This window comes from Dreissena polymorpha, chromosome 6, assembly GCF_020536995.1.
Source record: "Dreissena polymorpha isolate Duluth1 chromosome 6, UMN_Dpol_1.0, whole genome shotgun sequence".
In the NCBI taxonomy this organism is placed as follows: domain Eukaryota; kingdom Metazoa; phylum Mollusca; class Bivalvia; order Myida; family Dreissenidae; genus Dreissena; species Dreissena polymorpha.
Genome location: NC_068360.1, coordinates 32,550,307 through 32,560,744, shown reverse-complemented (window position 1 = coordinate 32,560,744; position 10,438 = coordinate 32,550,307). Strand labels below are relative to the sequence as shown.

General features: G+C 37.1%; 1 protein-coding gene across 1 annotated transcript; it reads right to left on the bottom strand.

The window, feature by feature from the left end:
* Positions 1-7,888: 7,888 nt before the first annotated feature.
* Positions 7,889-9,941, bottom strand: LOC127835566 (replication initiator 1-like). The gene has a single exon (XM_052362001.1). The coding sequence runs from the start codon at positions 9,939-9,941 to the stop codon at positions 8,655-8,657; it is 1,287 nt and encodes a 428-aa protein (XP_052217961.1). The 3' UTR covers positions 7,889-8,654.
* Positions 9,942-10,438: the final 497 nt, after the last annotated feature.

The following is a 10,438-nucleotide window of genomic DNA, read 5'->3' as shown; positions in this document are numbered from 1 at the left end:
AGCAGTTTTCCACAGCGAATTCTGCATTTCTGATTCACTAAATAGAGTGTGTTATATCTGGTAAAAAGTGTCGAGTTATCTGGAATCGAAGTGCCATTGTCTTTTAGATGATCGGTAAAAGAAGTGTCCATGAAAATTTGGCATCCGACTCTTTGAATTTCCTCTAATACGCTTTTCAACTAAAATTTCACATGTTGTAACATTAATTGACATATTGATCTTTTATTTCGATTAGTTGGCACGGTCTTGATTTATTTCCAAGTATTTTTATTTTGTTGAAATACGTACTGATCATCGAAGTCATGACGATTATCGATGAAATTGTATCTCTTTTTTTATAATCCACGGTTTTGTTCACGACTTTCTTGCTCCGCAATACGAAGTAGTATACCATTAATCGACCAAACAATGTTACGTGTCTGAAACCCAAATGAACAGAACATACATGCAAACAATCTGAAGAACTCAACTCTCGCACGTGGCTTTTGTTGTTATCGGGTATCGAGGTGCCGTCTGTTATCAAAGTATCCGCATACCCGGCGTGCTACCGCGCGTGCTCAAATATCGGAAAACCCCAGACTGGAGAGTTCCGAATAACAACTATGGTGATCTTATAATACGTTCCGTTTTGAACGGGCGTATAAAAAGTAGGGTTAAAAATAAAGTCAATTTTTATAAGTATTTCTTTGTAAAAGGGACATAGCTTTTTGGAAGCCGGTTATCATAATAATATCTAGTTATCTCCCTTGTAACATTCTTCCACTTATTTTCATGTCGACCAGCCTTGAACAGTGATGTTACTGGTACCAAGACTAGCTCTTTTCAAATCCCGGCTGTTTAAGATGATGGTCACAATAACGGACAGGTGGGGTTTCCTCAGGGTACTCATGCTTAGCCCACAACACAATTCCACACAAAAATTGAAAATCTTTCAGCAAAAACTAAATAGCTGGAAATTGAAGATTAGCACAGGCTAATATGGGACGACACTTTACGCACATCACAAACTTCGAAATACACACGCGGTATGATATAAACAGTTCTGGCGATGAAAAAAAGAAAGTGTACAAACAATTACCAAATGTGAAACAGTACCTGAAAGTGTTTTTTTTTAAAGAATTTTAATGTAAAGCGCAATCATGGTCATTTTAACAATTTGCTGTAAACAATAGATTACGCGCACGTTCAAATTCATATCTTACCCTTATCTTACCCTAAGATCCACAATGACCCACTGCGATATTTGAAATTATCAATCCTTTCGGAGCTGGTATTTTCGTACGCCATGCAACTAATAAATGTCGTTATTGTATCACACCAATGAGCTTTTAGTTGTTCGCGCTAGCGGACAACTAATGTTACTGCCATAAAATTCAAGTCGGTCTGCTCTTAACTACGCTAGGAACGATAACCACCGCATCTGCCTGTTTATACTTCACCACTGGTACACTGCAGACAGCGAATGTGTGTATTTTATCAATAGTGTTTAACAGCTTGTGCGACGACATTGGCCAGTATAGTGTTTAACAGCTTGGGCGACGACATTTGCCAGTTTATCATTGAAATATGTACATATTGGCTGCTTTCAGGGAAAACGGGGCTTTTCCCGCGAATATATCTATTCATACGACACACGAACACTAAAATGGTACCATGTTAGTGTTAATGTGTCGTATGAATAGATATCGTTGCGAAAAATAAAAATGGAATTAAATATGCAAAACCATAATAAAAACCAGCATTTTGTATCTACAAATATCTGTTATACCAGACCACATCTGGCGTTGAATTTTTCGGCAATTGCCATAAGGAACACTGATTTTTAATTGTTTAACATTATTTTACGAAATATTCTACACAATTTTCGTTGATTTTGAGTAGTAATGGAGCTTAAATGCATATGCATTAAGCCCTGTTTTCCCTAAATGAAGCTTAAATTATCTTTTGTACTAATGATTTGACCCCCCCCCCCCCCAGATAAGACTGATTATAACTTGAAAATAACCTCGCTGACAAGGCAAATAAACAAAATCACTTTTAAATCAAATAAACAACCAATTAGTTCTAAATGTTTACATTGAGTCATTTGTAGTAAACATCTAAAAGGGACCTTTTCACAGTTTGTCATTAAATGCTTAATATTGATAAATGTAAACATTGGATCTTTAAAACTCCATTAAAAAAAAACTAAGAATAAAATTTAAGAAACAAAAAAAGTAACACTCAACTGAGCTCGAACCACTGACCCCTGGAATAAAAGCCTATCGTTTAGACCACTCGGCCATCCTTGCTCATACAATGAGAGATGTATTTTATACTTTATATGCATAAGCAATTATCGTAGAATGAAAAGGATAACGACAACAACAGAACTCTCCAAATTATTAAATCGTTTAATTTTGTCAATTTACCAAAACGTGAAAAGGTCCCTTTAATGCCTTCAGACTTGCAAATTGAATGAGTTCAATACACAGTCAGATCTTACATCATGAATAACTTACAGGTTTAGTGGTTGCCTGTTAGCCTTGGGCCAGTAGATTTAAGCCCAGGAAACACAATTTTAAAAGTTGGTTACAGTTGGGCGAAAGGAGGGCAACTAGCTTTTTCAAAGCTTAAACAACTCAATCCAATTAAACATAGAATACAAATTGGCGACTGTGGATCAATTAGACCTAGGAAATGATTCAACTCCGACTCACAACAAGATATGATGCATTAAAAGTCTGTCATGTCGGCAAAATTGTTGTTCAATAATTTAAAGAAAATAGAAAGAGTATTAGATACACATAACACAACATGTACATGATTCTAGGCTTGTTATTCTTTAGCAAGGCAACCACAATTCTAAAGATGGTTGCCAGTGGAGCAACCAATTGCGAAAAATAGAGACATATTGTTGTTATTTTGTCTAAGTTGTCTCTCTAACATAAATATGAGGATAAACAGTACACACACACACATCTCGACATGTGCTTTAAGACACTCTCTTTATACATTTGAATGGGTTGTGTTCATTTCAAACTTGCGATATAAAAAGCTATAACATAATTTTGAAAACTGAGTTTGTCTAAGATTATGCAATAGCGAACAACTTCAGTGCCTTCAGCGCTTTGATTTGTACTAGCGGAAACGTGAAAACTTAAATTTTCTTTCAATTCGTGTGTTTCTTCTAAAATTTTATACAATTCCACGTCACAAAAGTGACAAAAACAGGGTGCAGGATCAACTGGGTTTACACACGGGCTGGACAGAATAAAAACACACGGTTAAGAACTTTATTTGTGCAAATATCTCAAGTTATTGAAATATGTTGGCAGAAATCACAAGTGCATAAAAGATAGTTTTTTACAGTTTGTGCGGATATCTTAAGATTAAAGAATACATTATTAAATTCGTCTTAAATCGGTGATAAAATTTCACGCTGCGGGCAGAATAACCGTGTGCATGTATATGAAACGTGTATAGATTTTTTTGGTCAAGGACACAGGCTTATTAAATAAAGTAATTCTTGTGGTTATCACATTGCCATAAGGCGCGCAAAAACTGTCTATTTGAAATTCTACAGAAAAAAAATGTTTTAAAAAGTTATTTGAAAAAAGCACCACTTGACCGGTGTGTTTACGTCCATTAACATCCATTTGTGAACCCCATAAAGTCGAGTGATCCTGCACCCTGAATAAGTATTTGCTTAGTGTTTGCATTTCGCAGATTTGACTACAGATGTTCATGTAGGTTTCGTGTATTGATAGACGAAATTACGTAATTTGCTTTTTTGTAAAATCTCACGACAAGTAACACTTTCTCGATACCATGGTTTGTGAATTGCTTAATTGTGTGCTAAAATGGTATTATTTATGATTTTATCTAGAAATATTTCGTTTGTGTAATGTTCAAAACACATCGATTTATGTAGAAGTCATCATTCTGCCTATTTACATATTGTACAGGACTGTTAATTGCTAAATGTTAACGATTTTTTTTTCAATCTACCTGAAAAAATATTTTCTTATAAAATGGAAAATAAACATATTATATGGTTAGTGACTTTTGAAAGCATGTGATGTCAAACTCGTCCAATATGGCGTTTAAAAAGGTTCGACAAACATCGCCTTTTTCTACGCCATATAAAACTAAACTGATATCAAATGACATTAAAAGTAGCAAATATGAGGACGCATTTGTTTATTAACGTGGCAATCATAAAACTTCGATTTACAAATGTTTAAAGCTTATTTATTTACAACTAGATTTTATTATTACCATTAAAAGTTTATTCACGTTTTACAGTTGTTTCCAACCTTCACGGTGTTGACAGTATTTAGCTAAATACATCGTTGTAATTTGTGTATGATTTAATATACGTACTTCCGCTCATAGAGTCGTCACCGACACATTGGCCATAGTCATTTTTGCATTTATCATTTATTATTAAAGCTGTGAACATTTTAGAGGTGGTTATGAATGATCTGCCATTACCCGTTTCAAGAAAAAACGAAATCCATTAGTAAGAGTGAACATATATACGGGATGTTATTATTGAGGCTCGTAAAATGGTCTTTGAGACCCGCATTTGCGGATATTACGACACTATGGTTGCTCACGAGGGCCGCCATGTTGCATACAGCCACTGAAATGAGCTGGAAACATTTCTGATTAATCCCAACCAGCAGTAATCATTTTTAAATCGAATCTCATCAACGCTATATTATTGTACGCTTCATCCGACGAGTATAAACAACTGGTAAATGTTATTTTCATGTAAATTCTATTTTTGTAACAACCGGTGAAATAAACAATTAGAATTTAGACGAAAATTATAGGAAATCTCAAGTGAAGTAAAATGGCCGACTGCGGTGTAATTGCTAAGGCAATATCCGTCAGAGAAGTTCGTTTGTAATTAGAACACTCAAGCTCAATTGATAGCCATTTACATCCACTTTTGCGGCGTGTAATTGCCCCAAACGAAATTAAATCGCACCTTCTACGAGGCTTTTATTGTAAGGACAGGAGGCTACAAAATATATATTCACCGTTTGAATGACATAAAAGCCATCAATGGATGGATCGTCGTTATTTGAGACCAGCATTGATAATTGACTAAATGCAGTATATGAGAGGGTGGTTAGAGGTAACTGCAGTATTTGATGTAATTATTATCTAATTTACGCAGTATGTATCCAAATTTGCATTATCCGCGTGGAAATGGCGTATTGATCCCCAAAAGTGCGCGAAATATTGTAACTGCCATCGATCTTCAATAAAAATAGTATCCCTCCACACTTTTAAAGTGACACAACTCTTTACCTGAATTCGGAGCGTCTACATCTCGCATTCAGGCAAATCGTTGGCTATGCTTATGAGCCGTGCTCTTGGAAAACCGGGCTTATTGCATGTGCTTTAAGTGTCGTTTCAGATTAGCCTCTGCAGTCCGCACCGGCTAATTATAGACGACTGTTTTCAATTTTACGGAATTTTTAGTTTAAAGAAAGCATTTTCCTCAGGAAAATCCATTCTTGTCAGAAAGTGTAGTCCCTAGTTAGCTGTCTTGTAAGGACTGCACCGGCTAATATTGGACGAAACTTGACGCACGTGTATTAATCGACTTTTTCTCAGTGAGCGACTTATGTGTAGTCCGTATGTCTATATGAATGATCCGTCATATCAGTGATGTTCCAACGAAGCATTTTAACTTCACAACAGACAGAAAACATATATATCGAAAGCAACACTACAATACGCAATAACTCGACACATGAATATATTGTTATTGATTATTATAGTTTTGTAACCTAAACTAGGTGTCAAGTTAACGTGTATTCGTGCATGGCAATCTCCCGTATGTACAAAGGTAAAATCTTTGCACGGAGATTTTACTGGTACCGAACATAGCTCTATCAAATCCCTGCCGCCATGGCACATCACGTGATGCTTGCCGGTTCGAACATTTGTGTTAGTATTTACAGGTTTCATTATTTGAATTTATATCTTCTCGTGCATGTTTGTATTAATATTATGCTTAAAAGAACAATTGTTTTACGCTGATTTCCATTAAATAAGAAAAGGGTGCAAAGTGACAATACTTCAAGTGTAGTGAGTTTGGTTTAGACGAAAACATAAAGGCGATTAAAATTAAGCTTGTTGTGCGTTTAAATAAAGTGTCTGGTTTTGAGTGTTCCTTCCATTAAAATATATGTGTCTTGTTCTGAGAAAGCTGGGCATAATGCATGTGCGTAAAGTGTCATCCCAGATTAGCCTGTGCAGTCCGCACAGGCTAATCAGGGACAACACTTTCCGCCTTAACAAGATTTTCGGTAAGAAGGGAATTCCTTTAAACGAAAAATACCATAAAAGCGGAAAGTGTTGTCCCTGATTAGCCTGTGCGAACTGCACAGGCTAATCTGGGATGACACTTTACGCACATGCATTAAGCCCAGTTTTCTCAGAACGCGACTCATATTAATAATTAAGTTGATTAACGTAAGTTTGTTAATATATATATGTCATGTTCGTGTGTTGCAAGATAGTATGAGCACATGTTAACCAACACCTTAATCAGCGCATATTCTAAGGCAACCAGGAATTATACACGCCAATAGTTTGACAAAGGAATAATATTAACAGTAATGCTATAATATGAAATATTTCCTCCTGTCATAGTTAAATAACAGGGCGTGATTTTCTGTGGGTATATTAAAGAAATATAGCGGCGATCCACATTTTTCAATATCAGGGTATGTACTGTACATTTCTATCACGTTTCTTTGAACCACGCTACACTGTGAATGCACTTATAAGAGGTACGTATGAAAACACGTGGCACTCGTTTTACACGTATAAAAGCCAGCACCTTTGTGTGGCAAACAAAACAGTTGCGCCGTGAATTATTATATCATTTTGGATCTTAGTTAGGTATGTACTTACTAAGGTATGCAGGTATCATGTGTTACAAAAACACACAATCATGTCTTGTATAGTCTTATGCGTTACACCTCGCCGCATGAACGATTAACCACCCTATATTTCTTTGAAAACACAGCTTTCACGGAATCCGCGACGTTTATACGGCAACGAACGTAAATATGCCGTAATAATACAGAATGCCCGACATCCCCGGCACCCAATCCGATCGGGCGCGTGACACACTGGTGCTGTGATATTGCTTGTAAATTGGTTTACTTGGAGGATCAGTCTTTGAACATTTAAACAGGACACGATAATACAAACGCATGTTATGCAGGTTATATAAAACGTTAACGTGTGCAAACTCGGATAAAGCGTTAGGACAGATTTTAAAAAGGAACACGGTAAACCAAACACATATGACGCTGGTTATATACAAGGACGTTAACGCATGCAAGTGCAGTCAATTATAAAAAATATTTTATTGTAGCGTCCGAAATAAGAGGTCGTCATCTTTCTGCGGTTTGAGAAAACTTTGGTATATTACTTTTTTATTTGTGAATAATCAACGTTGTATATTTATATATAAACACTTATGAACCTTAAGTATTTCGTTTTTATTTGTGAATAATCAACGTTGTTTATTTTTATATTAACACTTATGAACCTTAAGTATTTCGATTCTAACAAGAAACAAGCCTTAACAACACACTCTGCAATCACTATGCCAATTGATATTTTTTTCAGTTTTGAAAATCTATTATCACGTAGTTAATTGAACAATTAACAATGGATTATTCACGTATGTAGTGTTATAATATTCTTGGTGAATGGATAGCTATGTGTGTATGGAATAAGTAAGACGAGTTATATAATCAGAAGTTTGATAGATTGCGACACTAAGCTTTTTCTTAAATAGAATTTATCATTTGTACATACTCGTAAGACAAATGATATTCTCCATTGTTTAAGGACTATACAACAATTCAAAGTTGTTTACATTGCCACTGGGAATAATGTGGTAAAATAATGATTTGACAATAAATATTTGTATTCATTAAATAAACAACACACGTACAAGAAACAATCATACGTGATTCATCTGCTACAACATGAGGTAAAAATTTCTGTCAGGTAGGGTTAGTAAAGCGTAAAATATGTTTGTTACAGTTGACACGGCCCACCATTGTGGTTACCGGTAAGTATATGGATGTTTTCTTTTTAAAAGAAAATTATTTACTTGACAAATCTGATATCTGCACTGTTTCGAAATGATGCATTTAAACAAAAGAAATAGTAAACAAAACTTTAACCAAAGGGGGATAAATGCATGGGCAGTCCGCACAGGATAATCATGGGCGATACTTTCCGCTTTTATGTTATTTTTCTTTTAAAGAAAGTATCTTCTTCTTCGCAAAAATCCAGTTAAGGCGGAAAGTGTCGGCCCTGATTAGCCTGTGCGGACTGACAGGCTAATCTGGGACGACACGTTACGCACATGCATTAAACCCCCATTCCACTTGCACTAAGTTGTAATATTGTCCCGGCATTTGTATAGTAGGTTGAGTAAACTAACTCAAACATATTTTGACGCCCATCATGTACACGTGAACATAAGGTCGGTTTTTATGAACGATCCTTCCCAGCATTGTCTTCTAAAATACTATTTGGTCCTAGTGGTTTTATGTTGAGCCACACTTACCAAACATATGTTTAAGTCTATCATGTACACGTAAATATTCTGTCGGGTATTATCAATGTTTCTTCCCTACATTGTCATCTAATATACTATTTGGTCCTATCACACAGGAGGTTTTCTGTTGGGAAACACTCGCCGTAGAAGACGCGGCGCTATGATTTGATGGCATGGTCTTAGAAAAATCCAGAGCTATGTGTTGCGACATCTGATAGAACGTGGCCCTGTCATTCAAGGGAATTTCGTTCTTAACAACATGTTCATCCGATTCCAGTTTGTACATTTGGCGCTTAGTTGTATCACACTCAAATGTATCGTTTTTGGTCGAGTTATTCGATGAACATTTCGGACCAATAAGCTCACGTCTTACGTTTGGTACATAAATCGGATAGCTTCGTAATTTTTCGTTGTCCAGCAACGACTCTTCCGTAACGTCGATGTCGGAACTGTCGTCTGACGAATCAATGTCGACGTAATTGTCTCCCTTTGCTTCCGAATCTAGACAAGAGTTACCGGTCGTGTCCGGACTCTGTGAGAGCGCGTGACTCGTGAAATCACCGCAGTCGAACAGCGTCCCGTCTTCGCCAAGTTTCAAGCGTTCGTGAATACGTTTGTGGCGTTCCAGGTTGCTTTTATGGCTGGTCGCATAGTCGCAACTCGGACAAATGTAATCTTTCTGCCCGCTATGAACGGACAAGTGTCTCTTCAGCAACGCTTTTCGGCAAAACCGGCGCCCGCAGTAGGGACACGAGTACCCGTTATGGTGGAATATCATGATGTGTTCTCGAAGTGACGCCTTGGTACTGAAGCTGACCCCGCAGCACTCGAGGAGCTTGTCACACGTCTGATGCATGGTAGAAATGTGGCGTTTCAGATTGTTGCGTCGGTCCGTGACGTAACGGCAGTGCGGACACGGGAAGAGCTTCCCGCGAAATGTGTTACAGACGAGCATCGCGAGCTCCAGGTAGTTCCGGTTGATGGGGGTTTTTATTTTGGAGTTTTCTTGCACGCTAGTCGCATGTTGCGCGCGATTAATAGACTGAAGGAAGTTTAGCTGTTGAAGTTCGTGCGCTGAGGATTCCAGCGCAAAGGGCGGGAAGGGCATACCTGGGTATGGAAGAACAGGTGCCGGAATCGGTCCGCTGGGCGTCAAGCTGGTTCCCGGTGGTAAGGAAAACACCGGAAGTGAGTGATATCCCCCGGTTGCTGATGACGTGGCCGCGCTCAGGTGGAAACCGGTGGGCGGCGGGCGCACAAGAAAGTTTGGTGTGTGCGCCGGCTGGGGGTGTCGGATGGGACGTGGCGCCGGAAGTGATTTGGTGAACTCCACCGGAAGTCTTTGCATGTGCAAGTCGTGCAGGCCGGCAACGCTGGAACAAAGCGAAACCGATTATTCTTTCATTCCCAAAACACTTGATTTCATACGGGGACTATTTTTAATTATAACTTCACGTATTTGCACGGAATTCGTCGCATATTTAATTGAATACTTCATTATATTTGCCTAAAAGTCAATTTTGTTGCGCCATTATATAATCGTTCTAAGAAACATAATATGTAATTTGAGGTAAATAAAAGATAAGAAAATTCCGAAATAAGAAGGTCATTAAATCGATGCAGCATAATTACAGACGCATAACCGGGATAAGAGTTAACATTATAAATTATAATTATAGATTTGAAAAGAATTGACATATGTAAGTTGAGAATATATATTTTAATATATATTATATATTATAATATTATTATATTATTTATTTACATATATGTATTGCCTCCATTTTCTCAAGATGTACATGATACAAACAAACGATACAAAAAAGCACAAATACAAAAGACAGT

Bases quoted from the DNA above. Each gene is read 5' to 3' on its own strand.
- LOC127835566 (XM_052362001.1), bottom strand. From the start codon at position 9,941: ATGCAAAGACTTCCGGTGGAGTTCACCAAATCACTTCCGGCGCCACGT.